The sequence below is a fragment of the Podarcis melisellensis genome (assembly GCF_964234715.1).
Source record: "Podarcis melisellensis genome assembly, chromosome: 3".
Taxonomy (NCBI): Eukaryota; Metazoa; Chordata; class Lepidosauria; order Squamata; family Lacertidae; genus Podarcis; species Podarcis melisellensis.
In genome coordinates, this window is record NC_138530.1 from 119,419,395 (window position 1) to 119,435,965 (window position 16,571).

A 16,571-nucleotide genomic window follows, 5' to 3' on the forward strand; every position below is an offset into this window, starting at 1 on the left:
TTCAGGGTTACCTCCATCTCAGAGGTTGTTCAATAAAGCCATTGAAATTCTAGAACAAGCTGGAAACACCAGGCCTTGGGGTGGGCTTGATAGGGTTAGGGCCAATGGCCTGTAAGCTGCCTGTAAGCTGGCAGGCATCCCAGAGCTCCCAAGTGGGATGGGTGCTATGGCCTATGATGATGATGATGAAACAATTGCAGGGAAAAAATCATAACAGTCCCCCCGCACTTTAAAAGGCCATCAATTGTTTAATAACCAAAGGTCTGGGTAATGTTTTCGCCTGGTGCCTAAAGACATGCAATGATGGCGCCAAGTGAGCCTCTCTGAGGAGAGCATTTTACAAATGGGCCCATTCTCATGTGACCCCCCCCCCAAACCTCTTAGGCGGGGGGGGGGCATAGAGAAGGGCCTTGGGTGACAAGCACAGGGTCTGGGTCAGTCTGTATGGGGAGAGGCCATCCTTAAGGTATGCTGCCAAGGTATAAAAGGATGACAAGCGGCAGAAAGAGGAGAAGAGGTTTTGAGCTCACCTGGATGCTAACCAGAAGGGCTGGCCTAGCAGACAACACAGGGGCAAAGGAATCGTAGGTTGCCAGGGGTATGAGTGCGCCAAAAGAGTTGGAGGGTCCACAAAGGAACTGGGCTATTGGCCTATGCGCTGTGCCTTCTGATAGTGTGGGTTCTCAAAATGCTTTTCAGGACTTGAATGGGGCACCTCCAGCCTGAAAAGTATACCCTGCTCCACTCTTCTAGTTCTAGGGCTGCTCTTGCAACTGCTGTGCCCTGTTCGGTGGAGCCTGATACTGTGGAGCTCATTTTCTTTTGCCCCTTACCCAACTGTTGTTATTATTATTATTATTATTATTATTATTATTATTATTATTATTGCTAGGCATTCAAAAGAAGAGTAGGGTCATGTTCTCCCTCCCTCCCTCTCTCTCTCTCTCTCTCTCTCTCTCTCTCTCTCACACACACACACACACACACACACATCTCCTGCTTCCCTTTTCCACATCAAATGCAGCACACTCCTGTGGGCTGTGTGCCAGGATGCAACTTTTGCAGCTTTTCCTTTGGGAATCGCTGTGAGGCCTTAGTTGTCAGTTAGAAGATTATTTGTGTTTTGACTGTTTGAGGAACAGGATTAGCAAACAAAAAGAGGTAAAAAGGAGACTCCGGATTATGATTCTACGGTGTCACCTTAACAGGAATTATCTACACAGGAACAGATGGCAAGGAGAGGTTTGCAGGAGATACTAAACACACACACACGGAGAGAGAGAGAGAGACTGGGATACACAAAAGTAAATGTGTCCTGCAAAGAGATTAGAATTGAGCCAACATGCCTACAAAGAGTTACAACCTTTAAAAGTTGCATTTTGGTTTGCCAAACACCCAAACAAAAAGATTGCAAAGATTGATAGTAACATCATTTTGTTAGCAATGCTTGAAGCGTTTAAACCTTGCTAGAGATGGACCAGCACTTCACCTGAGCCTGGCTTGCAATCCAAGCTCCCAGGTTTCTCAGAAGCCTCCCACAAAGAGGGGAATAAACTTCTACATACTCATTTCCAACTTCAATCACTTCCTGGGCAGAAGAGCTTTCCCTGCCCTAACCCCAAAATATTTAAAGGGTTTTTTATTTTTGGACTTGCTTCTTTGTACATGACTCTCGGTATTTTATTTTTAGCATCTCTTATTGTCTGCAAGCATTTCTTTTGCCAAGGTTTGTGTTCTGTTCTGTTTTGCTCACTTGGCCAAGATTTCCATTTTCTGACAGCGCCTTCTTGCCTCCTAAGAGCATCCTTGACTTTGCTTGTTACCTGTGCTGGCATCCTCTTGGGGCTTGGAGAGATTTGACTTTCCTTTTCAACTTCCTTTTTTCAGAATTTTTCTCTTTGGGAGTCAAATGTGACTGTGTTTGACTTTGCTGGCGATTGTCTTCCGACATACATGCTGAATTGGTTCAAGTTTCCAAATCAGTTCCACAAATAGTTGCATCTTGCACCAGATCCACTTCTATGCTTACTTGTTCTCTGGAAGGTTCCGGGAGCAGCTCTTCTGGGGCAGGGTCATTTAGATTGCAAGTTTTACCTCTTTATCATAACAGGAACACCCAGTCAACGTGAAGGCACCTGAACTCAGCTTTTGCAACAACTCTTCTCTTTTGGACACCTCTTTAACTTTATTCTCCATCTCAGGATTGTCTCTGGGGATTTGGGTCAGGGGGGGTGACAGTGTATCCTTGAAATGGCTATTGCCACTAAAAACACTATGTGCTGGATTCTGCCCCTCTGGGATTTTTTAAAAAAAATATTTTTGTTAGGTTTTACAACAAATTTTAGCATAATTACTACTGATAATATAATCACAAACTAAGTTTCAAAAGACCCCCCCACCCCACGACTTCCCCCAACTTCCCTTTCTGGTTTATAACACATTTGCTTCTTTTGCACATTATCTTATTCCCTAATATAGTCTGCCCCTCTGGGATTTCAAGCTGGTTTGACTCTGTCATCTTTCACGTATACGGTGACATCACCTCCAAGCTACCCTTCCTTGTCATTTCTAACATTGGCATGCAAAGATGTGTCCCATGGGTTCTCCTCCTTAACCAGCTCCCCCCCCTTTTTCTTGTTTGCCCACTGCTTGTAATGGTCCTTATTTTTACCTATAAGCTGCCTTGAATGCCATTAGGGGAAACGTCGGGGTATAAATTTATTGGTTGTTGGACTTCCGGGTTGACGCCATCGGTTAATGGCGGATTCCCTCCGAGCTCCGGAGGGAATCGGCTCCGCTGAAGACGGGTCTTGCCGCGCCGGCGACGCGGGGACCCTCAGAAACCACAGGCGCGGATGCCTGTGGACTTGGTGACTCAGCGGGCACCTTAAGCGCCCTCCCCGACTCACGAAGAGCCTTTTTAAAGGCTGCGGAGAGGGTACGGAGAGTGGCGTGGTGCTGAGAGTAGACCGCTACTTCAGCGGAGCGAAGCCGCAAGCCATGGCCGGAGAGCGTCAACTTTCTTCCTGAAATTCGGACTGGAAACAAATAACCCGTGAGTAGAAGGAAATTCGGACTTTAAAATTTATATCTTTAATCTGGAACGATCGGGGGGATGTGCTAAAGGGAAGTCCGCACCCCCCTACATGCAGACAATCTAAAGCAAGGAACGGAGAACTAAGGTCGAAAAAACGGTGCGTTTTTGGTGATGGATAAGAGAAATTCCATGAATTTGACAGAATAAGTTTTTTGTGCTGGAGAGAAGAGAGGAACTTTGGAAATTTTTGTGTGACCCCCCCCCCCCCGGACCCGGGAGCGTCCTGTGTGTGAGTCTAGCGAAAAAGAACAAGGAGTTTGACAGCTGTCAAATGAGCTGTCAAACGGGTGGATAAAGTTAAAAATTGCATTACTTTATATCTCTCTGGACTAAAAGTGTTACATTTAACTAGAAGTGGTTGGAAACAAAGTAACAATAAATAACAAAGTAACGGACTGTTGGAAAAGAACTATTGAGTAACTAGAATCCCCCTAGGGGGGACTAGTGACATTGCAATGGCTGCAGAGGGAAAATTACTGGCAGAAATAGAAAGAGCCTTTTTTCTCGTGGGAATCTTGCAAGAGCAGAGTATGGCTATGAACAAAGAACTTACGACCTTGATTTCCAAAACAAGCAACCCTGCTGATGAAACAAAGGACTTTACTGGGAAAGAATCTGCAGCAGAATCAGAAGAAATATTTTTTGAATTGGTGGAAAAGGAAGAAGGAGGGGAGAAAGTACAGACAGAAAAAATCAAGCAGAAGCCTAGGTTGTCTGGAAATGAAGAAGAAGATTTTTGGATTACAAATTTGGGAAAGATGAGAAAGATGAGAAAAGTAAAGAAGGAAGTCACTGGATTTTCTGGAATACTGGAACTTAAAAGAGCAAAGAAAAATGACTGGGACTTCCTCTTCTTTTCTGAGTTTGAGAATGGGGAACTTTGGCAGCAAGTAATTTCAACTATTTTGGGCGTAAGAGACGGCGATGTGGCTGTGACAGAATTCCCTCGAGACCTGAGGACCAACAAAAAAGACTACCAACAAAACCGACAGAGAGAGACTGACAGAGATTTGAAGGCCTCGGATGTGAGGAATCCGGGCTAGGAACTGTATGGGTGGACGTTTATTTGGGAAGGGACGAAAACCGGGGTAGGGAGGGAGGGGGAGAGCAGAATTTGGAAAATTTATGACTTTTGTGTTTGGTTATTTTGATTTATACTTTAATATAAAATAGAGGAAATTTGTGGAATGAGAATCTAGGTCGATCTTAGAAAAAGGACTTATTGTATATAAGAGAAGGGGATAAGCAAAATTTGGCCTAACAAAAAGAATCAAGTTTAAACATAACAAGAATAGGTTAAAGGGAGAGATAAGAACTTGCTGAACTAATTATGGAAACTGGGATGTATGAGGGTGGGTGGGGGGAAGTCAGGGAAAGAGGGTTAAGAAAGTAAGGATACAAAATTATACATGTTTTGTCTTTGTCTTTTTTCTGTGTGTGTGTGTCTTTAAAAAATGTGAAAATCCAATAAAATTTTTATTAAAAAAATAAATAAATTTATTGGTTGTTGTTGTTGTTGTTGTTGTTGTTGTTGTGAAGCTTTAGTTACTTCCCATTTGCACATATTAGTTCAATAAAATGCATGTACACCCTAACAATGAATATAAGGGTTAACGAAATGTCTGAATGATCAAAGGATTTATTGCTAATAATAATAAATGATAAATATAATGATAGACTAAACTGAGGTAAAATGGAAATGTAGCCTGTGAAGGAAATGCTCTGAACTGTATTGGACGTACTGTACTTATTGCAAGTTTGGGGATTGTGGGGCTAATTTGCTAAGACTGGCTTGTCTTGGGATCAAAGGTTCCTTAAAAGGTGTAATCAGGCCGGCCCACCCATGAGGCAGGTGAGGGGACCACCTCACTGGGCAGCAGATCCCAATATCAATCAATCTTTCTTCCTCCTTTTTCCTGATGTAGATCTTCTCTCACCCTTTCTTCTTTGGCAGGCAGGAAGAAGCCATTCTCGGGGCCACCTCGGGTGCCCAAATGTCTTGGGTGTGATGGCGTCACCTAGGCATTGTTTGCATTTTCCACAGAGCATTCAGAAAAAGTTTCACAGGCAGTAAAACTTGGCTTAGTCACAAAGTGGTTAAAGTCCCTAAATTATTGGTGTAGGAACTCAAGAGTAGCTTGTGAGAGCCAGGCAGACTGAGCTGGAGCAACCAGGTCAAACCTCTTTAGATGTCACATTTCTCAGGTAGACTAGAAGTTGGCCAAAAGGCTTCATTACCCATTCCTCCCAAAGTAAGGGGAAGTGACCTCACTAAGCCTGGCAGGACAGCTTACTATATGGTATTAACCCCTTCATGCATTAATTAGACTTAAGCACGTTGGTTATATATGGGGAGGAGGAACTTGGAGGTCTTGCTGAACATGATTAGAAGGGACCAACAGATTCAGGGTATACAGGTTGGAGCCAAACATTACAAACTGAAAGCCTATGCAGATGACCTGGTTCTGACATTACAGGAGCCAATCCCTAGTACTAAAAGAGCTTTGGAAATAATACAGGAATTTGGTCAGGTGGCAGGGTTTAAATTGAATAAGTCAAAAACTATGGTTTTAGAGAAGAACTTAACACCAATTGAGAAGGAAAGGTTTCAGGGAGAAACAGGCCTAACAGTGGTGAAAAAAGTAAAATACCTAGGGGTGAATATGACTTCGAAGAATGTTAATTTATTTAAAGACAACTATGAAAAGTGCTGGTCTGAAGTGAAAAAAGACCTTGAAATTTGGACAAATTTAAAGCTTTCCTTATTGGGTAGAATTGCAGTCATCAAAATGAATGTATTGCCAAGATTGTTGTTTTTGTTTCAAACGTTACAGATTATTGACAAGAGGGACTGTTTCAAGAAGTGGCAAAAAGAAATTTCTAGATTTGTCTGGCAGGGCAAAAAGCCCAGAATAAAATATAAAATTCTCACTGATGCAAAGGATAGAGGGGGTTTTGCCCTGCCGGACTTTAAACTATATTATGAGGCAGCAGCTTTTTGCTGGCTAAAGGAATGGCTACTTCTTGAGAATACAGACATTCTTCATTTGGAAGGATATGACAATGTTTTTGGATGGCATGCATATTTGTGGTACAGTAAGGACAAAGCACATAAGGCGGTTAAAAATCATCTTGTCAGGAAAGCACTGTTCAATGTCTGGGTCAGATATAAAGATTTCTTGGAGAATAAAACCCCAAGGTGGCTTTCACCTATGGAGGCTAAGGCCTTGAAAAAATCTAATATGGGATCGAACTGGCCAAAGTACTGGGAAATTCTGGAACAGGAGGGGGACAAACTGAAACTGCAGAGTTATGAGAAACTTAAAGATAAGGTGCATGACTGGTTACATTATTTCCAAGTAAGAGAGGCCTATAATTCGGACAGGAAAAATGGTTTCCAGGTGGAAAAATCGAAGTTGGAAACAGAATTGTTAGAACCCAGTGCTAAGGTATTGTCGAGAATGTATAATTTGCTGTTGAAATGGAATACTGAGGATGAAACGGTTAAATCTGCTATGATAAAATGGGCACAAGAAATTGGTCATAACATTATGTTTGCTGACTGGGAACGGTTGTGGACCACCGGTATGAAATTTACGGCATGTAATGCCTTAAGAGAGAATATTATGAAAATGATTTACAGGTGGTACATGACCCCAGTCAAGCTAGCAAAAATATATCATTTGCCCGATAATAAATGTTGGAAATGTAAAGAAACAGAAGGAACATTCTTTCACCTTTGGTGGGCCTGCCCAAGGATTAAGGCTTTCTGGGAAATGATCTATAATGGACTGAAAAAAGTATTTAAGTATACTTTCCTAAAGAAACCAGAGGCCTTTCTCCTGGGCATGGTCGGCCAATTGGTGCCAAAGAAGGATAGAACTTTCTTTATGTATGCCACAGCAGCAGCAAGAATACTCATCGCAAAGCACTGGAAGACACAATATCTACCCACCTTGGAAGAATGGCAGATGCAAGTAATAGACTATATGGAACTGGCAGAAATGACCGGCAGAATCCGAGATCAAGGAGAAGAACAGGTGGAAGAGGATTGGAAGAAGTTTAAAGTTTATCTACAAAAATATTGTAAAATTTATGAATGCTAAGGGCATTGTAAATGAAATGAAGGGGTTCTGGTGATTAAGATAAATAAGAGTATAAAGGGAAGGACAAAGGATGAATTTGAATATTAAATGATTTTGCTGAATTAATTTATAAAGTGGAATACAAGAAAGGAAGGCGGGTGGAAGTAAGGAAAATAAGATTTGGAAGGGTATGGATTTGAAAGAGAGTGTTTTTTATGCTAAATTTTCTTTTTTATGTTTTTTTCTTTTTTCTTTTTTTCTGTGTGTATTTTTGATGTTTGTTGTTTGTTTGTTTTTGTGATTTTAGTTAGTCTTTTATTGGTTGTTAACTTTTGTAAAATCTAATAAAATATGATTTTTTTTTAAAAAAAGGAAGAGGCTGAAGGGAAAAGAGGAACTGCCAGAAATTGCTTTCTTTCCCATTTCACTGATGGAAGCTTTGCTGGCAGCTGAGTTGGGTACAAACCACAGAAGTTGACGGCAATATGGTGGCTCTGCTGGCATCAATCCATGGCATATTAACAAAATTAAGTTGGAAACATCTTGAAGTTTTCTGGCAGTGTACCATAGCAGGCCATTATTCTATTGGAAAATGAATGCTAATATATAGCTAAGGATTACAATGAGAAACAAAGGAGTGGAATGAAGTATTTGTTTCTGATTGAATAGGTGAAATGTATGACAGGCAGCAAGCTTCCACAAGTGTACAAAATTTGTTTTAATTTTAGAATAGGTTTGTTTTAAATGCTGATCACAATTTTGGGCTGAGTATATAGTTGGCAACCAGCTGTCTTCATTAAATGATGAGCTTGCAGTGTTCTTCTGTATAATTTGGATCCCATCGGATTATAATAACAGGAACATTAAAACTGCCACAGGGCATCAATCCAGGGAAGAACAATGAGAGTGCCACAGGTTCCCGCCCCCTAAACTGTTACTATTTTCAAAAGATTAATAAACATCTTCCACAAATTCTTTGGAAATGGGTCTGTGGAAATTATTCTCAAGTATTTTGTTCTTATGGTTCATGCACAGAAGCAAGGAGATATTTTCTCAGTTCCCCTTGGACCTCTGCTCCTCAGCTGTGCAGCCTTTATTCATCTCCTGGACAGCTCGGCTGGCTCAGACAAAAGAGGCATTTTCTCAGCCCTCTTCTTTCAGCTTGGCTGCTGCTGCGAGTTAAAAGTATGTGATGGCCACAACAAGCAGAACGGAAAGAAGCAGTTTTCAGGCTAGACCAGCTAAGTCTTTGGGAGGATTCACTTTCTATTTCTCTCCATTTGGAGAACTGTCCATTTACGCCTACTCTTTGCTTCCTGCAACTTAACCAATTCCTGATCCACAAGAGAATTTCTCCTCTTATTCCTTGACGGCCAAGCTTAGTCAGGAGTTTCCGGTTAGGTTCTTTCTCAAAAGCATTTGAAAGTCCAAGAACTGGATCACCGCTATCTATATGCTTGTCGACACTCTCAAAGAACTCTTAATAGGTTTGTCCTTGCAGAAGCCATGATGACCCTGCTGCAGTGAGCGTTGTTCTTCTATAAGACTGGTTATTTTACCTTTAACAATACTTTCCACCAGTTTTCCAGGGACAGCATTTTTGGTTGTTGGCAGCGAGTTTGTAATTTCTTCCAAATTCTCTGAGGACTTATCTCCCCCAATTAAATTCTAAATTATTTGAGAACAATGGAAAATCAGCATACCAAGTAATGAGCTAGGGAAAACAATGACCAAAGAGTCTGTTTGGCCACCTGTTAGTGCTTCATATAGGCTTGCCACTCTTTTTTTTTTTTTTTTTTTTGCAACTAAGAGGGCATTGCTGTATGCCTGGGTGATGTATTACAATGAGTGATGTCATTTCCTAGTGCTGTGTCAAAAGTTCGAAACTGAACTTTTTGCCATATATGTAGAGCATGGGTAGGCAACCTAAGGCCCGGGGGCTGGATCCAGCCCAATCACCTTCTAAATCCAGCCCGTGTATGGTCCATGAATCAGCGTGTTTTTACATGAGCAGAATGTGCCCTTTTATTTAAAATGCATCTCTGGGTTATTTGTGGGGCATAGGAATTCGTTCATTCCCCCCCAAAAAAATGTATAGTCCGGCCTCCCACAAGGTCTGAAGGACAGTGGACCGAACTCCTGCTGAAAAAGTTTGCTGACCCCTGATGCAGAGGAAGGGAACAGAAAGCAGCTGGTGACAGCCACTATTTTCTGTGGGCTGGCAAAACATTTCCAATTTCAGTGTTGAAGGACTTCATTTGTAATGAACAGCAGAGGCTTCTCTTCATCCTCTTATTGCAACTGTTTTTGCCACCATAAGGAAGCTTGTCGGCTTCCCATAGGTATCTGGTGGGCCATGGTGAGAGCAGAATGCCTCTGGCCCAATGCAGCAACAAGATCTTCTGCGGAATTGCTAGCTTTTGGAAGAGTTCATGGCTATCTCTGGCAGTCTCCTACAAAGGATGATGTGCATACAATACTATATCATCCCTCTTGTGAAGCATGCTCCTTTCAGCCTAAATGAATTTGTGCTTAATATGATATGCACTGCTACATTTTAAATACAAGGGTGACAGTTTTTCATAAATTAAACCAATCCCAGAGTAGCAGCTGATCTGGGACAGCTACTTAAAGAAAACAGATCAACAGAGACTGCATAGCCTAGGTTGGAGAAAAGCAAGGACAACATCCTACTTTCAGAAGTCTGAGTATCCCAAGTGACAGGGAGATGTGTGTGCAGAGCAAAGTACATTTACCTCTCAAAACATAATGCAATATAGTGTTTTGACTGCTGTACAAATTGAGCACACAAGGAATGCCAAAATCAGATATGTTTGGTCTCTATACCTATTTGATTAGTTGCATGACTGCCATGAGAAAGTTGTTGATACAAATTGCTAAAATGAATAAAGTAAAAGGCATTCTGCCTCCATTCACGTTGTGAGCGGATCCCACGGTCAGAGGACTGAGGCAGGATCAGGCTCTGCTCACAGCACTCTATCAGTGTCATGTACATTGATGATGCTGGAATACACACCATCTCTGAAAGTACAAAAATAAGACCAGACTTTGAGTATATCTGAACACAACAAATACAGCGCATTCTAATTTCTGTCACCAGGAACCCTCTAACTTTCTTTTGGGAATCTTTGGAATCAGGTAGGCTCCCAGATTTGGTTTAAACACAGAGCAGCACTAGAGAGAGAGAACTGCTTCAACTGTGCCGAGAAGCAAGTAGTACAGCCCCCCCCCACCACCCCCCACCACATAGAGGCACAAGCAAAAAGCAACCACAGGACTGCAAAAAATGTTTTGTGGTGGTTTTTTTAAGGTCTGATGAGGGAAGGGGAATGAATAACACATTGTGCACTAATTTGAAAGCATGTCCACCTGTGTGTACAGACAACAGGGATAGTAGCTGCTGTTTTAGATTATATTGTTGTGTGAAATTGAGTACGATTGCAAACTGCCATGTACAAAATAACACTGTAAAAAAAATTGTCCCAGTGTATTTCCAAGGCTATGTATTTCCACTCTAGATACTCCTCTTCCTATCAGCAACTTGTGTAGTATTGTTCCCACAATACTACACAAAGGCACCAGCATTCCATTTTCTCATGTGTGAATATAGTAGCTGCAAGGAAAGAGCACCATTTTAACTTGTTCATAAAATATTTCAAGTTTGGGGTGAGAAATGAGATAGCCATATTTGCTAATGATACCCAGTTGATCAGGGTGGTTAAAACAAAAAGAGATTGTTAAGAACTCTAAAGGGATCTTTTCAAGCGGAATGAAGGGGCAGTAAAATGGTAAATGCAATTCATTATAAACAAGAATAAAGTGATGCATGTCAGGGCAAAACAAAATCTCAATTTCATAAATACGTTCACAGAGTCTGAGAAGGCCAGGAATGGCACCTTGTGGAAAGCACAGTGAAAATGCTGACCCAGCATGTGGCAGCTGAGAAAATGCCTAGTTCCATTTCTGGGATCATTAGGAAAAAAGAAATGCTAACCGTAGGCTTGTTAATAGAAACCTATGGGCAGTGTTCAAAACTCCCATTGTTCTAGGCGCATTTTGCGACAGGGAGCATGAACAGTTTCTGAGCTCTGGGCGCAGTCCTGCAACTAAGATTTCAGATTAAAACTACAGAGTGGAAGGAAAGGAGGACCTTTTTCTGCCTCCAGCTACTCTCTGGAAGACTGGAGAAGAAACCTTCTTCAGATATTAGGGGGGTGGGCAGGGGTAGGACTAGACCATGTGGAAAATGAACATAATACTTTAACTGCAGTTCATTCATTTTCAGCTTTGTATTTTTGTTACAAAAAGTGTGTCTAGACATTCCATTGTTGTGCCCATAACCTAGGTTTAAGGTGCCATTTAGCTCCTAGTGTTCATTTATCAGTTTCTAGCATTGCCTATGTGGAGACCAGACTTGGAATACGGTGCAAAATTCTGGCTACCTCTCCACAAGGATATTGTAGATATTGTAGCCTCTCGGATACAAACCTACCTCACTCACATCTGAAAATAAGGATACGGATCTAGAAAACCCACTCTTCTGATTAGAATCAACATTTTGTTTAGTTACTTCTTGTTTAAATACAAAAGAAAACTCACCCAAATCAATTTCACTTTATCAAAACTATCATGCTTGCTATTTAGGTGGAATGAATGGCACCACACTGCAGTCTCTTGCAAATATTAGGGCTGGGTTTGTAACGTCCCTTTGTTTACATTCTTGCAAACATTTGGCATTTATGGCCCATTTACTCCAAAGGAAGCGTCACTCGTTTCAGTGGCTGGCAGTCAAGAGCAGAGCTAATGGACTTAACTTGGGCAGGGGTCATTAGGACTGCTGGCTTTGGTCTCAATCCTGCCCACACTCACTTTGGAGTGTTGGGAAATTTGCTTCTGTGTAAACATGCACATGATAATACTGTCAAGGAGTAAATCCTACCAAACTCAGGACAACTATCTTCCACATCTACCTTTATAGGAACAGAAAGTTGATTAAAAAGCCTCCTTCCAAGTCTTTCTGTTTCCCTTTTTTGGCCCATCTCCCCAGTCCTGCATCAAAGTCTGTTCAGCAACTCTTCATTTTCTCTGCTGACTTGACTAGTTTTCAATAACAATTTCTCCTTTGTTTTGTAACTTGGATCAATAAAACACATCTCTCATATTGGCCGAGGTTATAAACACAGTCATTTTACCCTTTTCCTTTGTTTGGAGATCCCGCCCCCCCCCCCCCTTTGTAAGTGAATGGAGCAATTTAACAGGCTAAAAAAAGTTGAAGGTAAATAAATAAATTAAACACTGCATCTTTGTAGCTGAGGACACATTCTACAATCCTGTCATTAAGCCATGCTAATCCTATTATTATGAAGATAAATAATTACCCATTGCGAAGAAAGGAATTCCCAACAGAGTCGAATTATATTTTCCATCAGTAATGAAAAATATCCCTGCCGCAGTGACACTGGAGATGCAGATGGTGAGCGCTCCTAATAGGCCAAGGAAGGGCTTGCTGCGCAGGCAGTCTTTCATGGAGCTTGAGAGGATGGCAGCCAGCAGAATCAGCATTAAGCTCACCAAAATCTTGCCTCTGGCCAGGACGCTGGTCTTGTGGAAGTCCCTCCACAGGCTGAAGGAGGCTAGAGCATACAGCTGCAGGTCCTCCTGGTGCAGCTGTAGTTTGTGTATCAGTTTGCAAAATTCATTCTCCCATTTTTCACCAATGAGGTCCTGTACTGCAGAATGGTAGGTTTGGAGGTAGTAAGTGATTTGGATGGCTCTGGCCGACTTGACCCTTTGGTCCTTGCTGCCTGGCAATTCCATGACCCCACCAAGCTGATGGCCGATGAAACTGCTTCTTCCATCCTGAAGAAGAAAGTATTTTAAAAAGCAAAAGAAGTGGTAAGTGAACCAACCCAACAGTAATTTGCAATTTACTCATGCCATAAATTCTGTTAAAAGTCCCATTGTTATGAGAGTTCAAAGTATCTTCTGTTTTAAACTTAGAATAATATGAGGTTGTCTGAGGGCTGTTAAACCATTTTCTTCTTTGGTTTGCTTGCCTCTAAGGTAAGAGCCTCCCAGAGAGGACAGGAAGTGCAGCTGCGGCCACTGGTGCACATAGCAGGGAGGCGAAAATAAAGACGAAAATGGCTGAAGAGCCCTTGGGCCACCTTGTATTATTGCAAGTTTACTGAGAAGGCCCACCACCGACTCTCACACATGCAAACAATGCAGGCACATAACATATAAATTAACACATAATCTGAATTATTGCTTGGATTATTGGGTTAATTGGATTGAAATAAGAGCTTGCCATACATTCAAGAACTGTAAGCATACTAGATTTGACTTACAAACTGCTCAATGTCAAGTTTCAGAAGCATCACTAGAAGTTGGTTAGAATGCTGCATTTTCCTCCCATTAACCCAAACCATAGAACTCTCCACCTTAGAAAAGCCCAACAGTTGTCAATGTGTTTAGTCTTACAGTCTTTCTAGTTTCCCCAAACACGTAGGCAATTTGATTAAAGTCTGAAGCCTGTAGTGCAGAGGGAGCCAGCCTCCTATGACGTCTGCAAAGCTCCCCGAGAAACACTTGTGTCTCTATATGCCCCCATTTAAAGAAGCTTTCATGGGGGGGCCACCGGAGGATAAAGAGAAAGTGTGGCTCTTCCCTGCTCTGACATCTTTGTGCTGATCTGATACATTTGCACAATGTGTCCTTCTCCTTATCATCCTTTTGCGGTGTAATCCTATACATGGATATTTAAAAATAAATCCCACTGAGTTCAACTGCGCTCATTACCAAGTTAGTGCATATAGGATTGCAGCCTCAGTGGCTTAATGTGGCAGAAATGGGTCAGGCTTCCAAAGGGAAGGGAGGAGCTGCACACTAGAAAACCCAGTTGACCCAGGACAGGGAATTAAGTTTAGGAACAACGTCTCTTTCATTTTCTTCTTGCATGTAAATTATTCTATGCCATTGCTACAACTGGCTGTCGACGGAGCTGCTATTCTCTGCTGCATTTTATCATAATAAGTTGAAGTTGAAATAAATAAGTGTCCACTTTGCAATTCTGTGATTCAGTTAACAGACTGAAAGAGTATTTATTCAAAATTCAAATATTTAAGACCTAAAATAGAATATGGATATTTATTTTTCATGAATATTTTCTCCCAAATGTTGCCTATAAAAACTTAACACCATGAAATTTAGCCATTGCTGAATGAAATGATTTTCATTTTCTAATCAATTGTATTTCCCCCATCACTCTGAATACAGCAATGCATACCTGAAATTTTTAGTTTCCTTTCCCATTTGATGTCTCATTGTTTTTCATTCTTACATTCCTTATAGCACATTCCATCAAAATGGTATGAAACTTGTATTGTTCCCCACCAGTGACAGCAGACATACTTTACGAGGGGTCCATTTTATTAACAATTTAAAAAGGAGTAACATCCTGAAAGCTTCCCACTGCTTTACTCTTCAGATCTGACAGTTTTCACTTTTTAATGAGTTTCAGAGTATTCAGAGAAGCCCTCTTTCTTTTAGAACATTCCTCAAATGTGACAGTTTGCTAAGCAAAGCACTGCAATGAGGGTAAGCAGTGGATTCGGACAAACTGCAATCTGAAGGGGGTTGCTTGGGGCAGATTTGAGGCCTGTTTGAGCCAAAGCAGAATCCCTCTTCAGCACCCCTAACCAAAGGAGGGGCTCCTAAGTGATTTGGGCATTTGAAAACCATGCAGAAAGTGTGTCTGCAAAAACGGAACTTGTCATATAAACAAGGAAGAAATGCTGGGGGGAGGGGGGAGGGAGAGCTCTTTTGAGCTTGTAAGCAAGGCATGGCCAAACCTGGCCCTCTAGCTGTTTTGGGACTACAACTCCCATGATCCCTAGCTAGCAGGACCAGTGGTCAGGGATGATGGGAATTGTAGTCCCAAAAATGGCTGGAGGGCCAAGTTTGGCCACGCCTGCCTAAGCAGAGGAAATGGGTATGATCTACTCACACTCTGACCAGATCCATTAAAATAATCAACACTGGATATCATCCTTTGTTTTTACTTTTTACCTGGGATTCAGATTTTAACTTGAAGCAAATCAGGTAGCTTCCAAAATGTTTCAGGCCAAATCATTTTGAATTTTGAGAGAGTGCTGCGGGTGCCAATCACAAAATGGCTGCCATGGGGGCAGGTCCTTAAAAACATGGGTGTCAAGCAGGGGCATGGCAAAACACAAAATTAGAGAGAGTAAAATCATGGTGAAGTTTTCCCCATAATGTATTTCCATACTATAGAAGGTTTAACTTGTTTGATTTCTGTCTGCCATACAGCTCTTAAAGGCACAAACCCTGGTTTTCCCCAATGCCGACTCTGAACCAGAGTCCAGGTTGCCACATCAAGCACAGTTTTACTATTTAGCAGACATTGTACTGTAAGTTAACAATACAGTGAATTTTGACTATGGCAGACCAACACGGCTACCTATCTGTAAGTGAATTTTTAGTGAGCACTTGGCCCTTAACTGCTGCACAGCTGGAGACTTACTTTAGTTTCCTTGCAAAATGTTCACATTTGGCTTTTGGGGAGAGGGGGAATCTTTAACATACACTTACATTTACTGAGTAGAAGAAGTTGCAGAAAATAACTTCTAGGGAGTACCTGATCTTAGACAAACCCACCCTGGGGGAAATGCATCTTGGTTGCTAGGGGAAATGATGGGAGGACAAACTACAGAGATGCCTAAAATAATTGTGATTTTTAAAACCTAGGGAGATGCTGATTCAGCTTATTCTGTAAGTTTGATATGCCAAGTTATTCACAAGCCTCTTGGCAGAATGCTTGCATAGAATGGCTGCCAAATGTACTGATGGGAGGGATGTCAAAATTAAGCATATTGAGGCTCCTATATGCAAAACATTGAATCTGATGTACTATGTGATAATAATGATAATAATAATAATAATTCCTTATCTTACTCTTTCATTAAATGTCTCAAAAACAATAAAGCCAGTTTTAGAGTAAACAATATCAGACTCTTCCAGTCTGGAGTGGGGCACCAAACACTGTTGTTCCTTATCTCCTCTTCTACATGCCTCCTCCACAGAACCTTTGGCCCATATAATAGATAATAACCCAATCAAATGTATTTCTTTTCATGGTCAATAATATAAGTGTGGACTTTTTGTAGACAATACAATCTTTTCCCTATCAATGCCTGAACACTCGCTACCTGAGACAGTTAGATTGACTAATGAATATGGGATTATTGCAAGACTGGATATTAACTACAGAAAGTCTGAACAATTATGTTTTGCACTTTCAGAAGCAGAACAAAAACTAGTAAAGGACTGGACAGCTGCCAGTAATA

The 16,571-nt window shown here is 41.4% G+C and overlaps 1 protein-coding gene across 2 annotated transcripts in view; it reads right to left on the minus strand.

The window, feature by feature from the left end:
* PTCHD4 (patched domain containing 4) overlaps window positions 1–16,571 on the minus strand; it is a 50,672-nt gene that overhangs the window by 20,134 nt on the left and 13,967 nt on the right. The window contains exons 1-2 of one of the 2 annotated variants that reach the window (XR_014166925.1): window positions 13,554–13,598; window positions 12,582–13,062 (exon numbers count right to left, since the gene is read on the minus strand). Coding sequence is in view for 1 of the 2 variants with exons in the window: in XM_081906124.1 (XP_081762250.1) it covers window positions 12,582–13,062 (481 nt within the window). In the remaining variant the exon portion in view is untranslated. Of the gene's footprint in view, window positions 1–12,581; window positions 13,063–13,553; window positions 13,599–16,571 lie in introns of those variants that run through there. The other variant, XM_081906124.1, reaches the window with a different exon arrangement.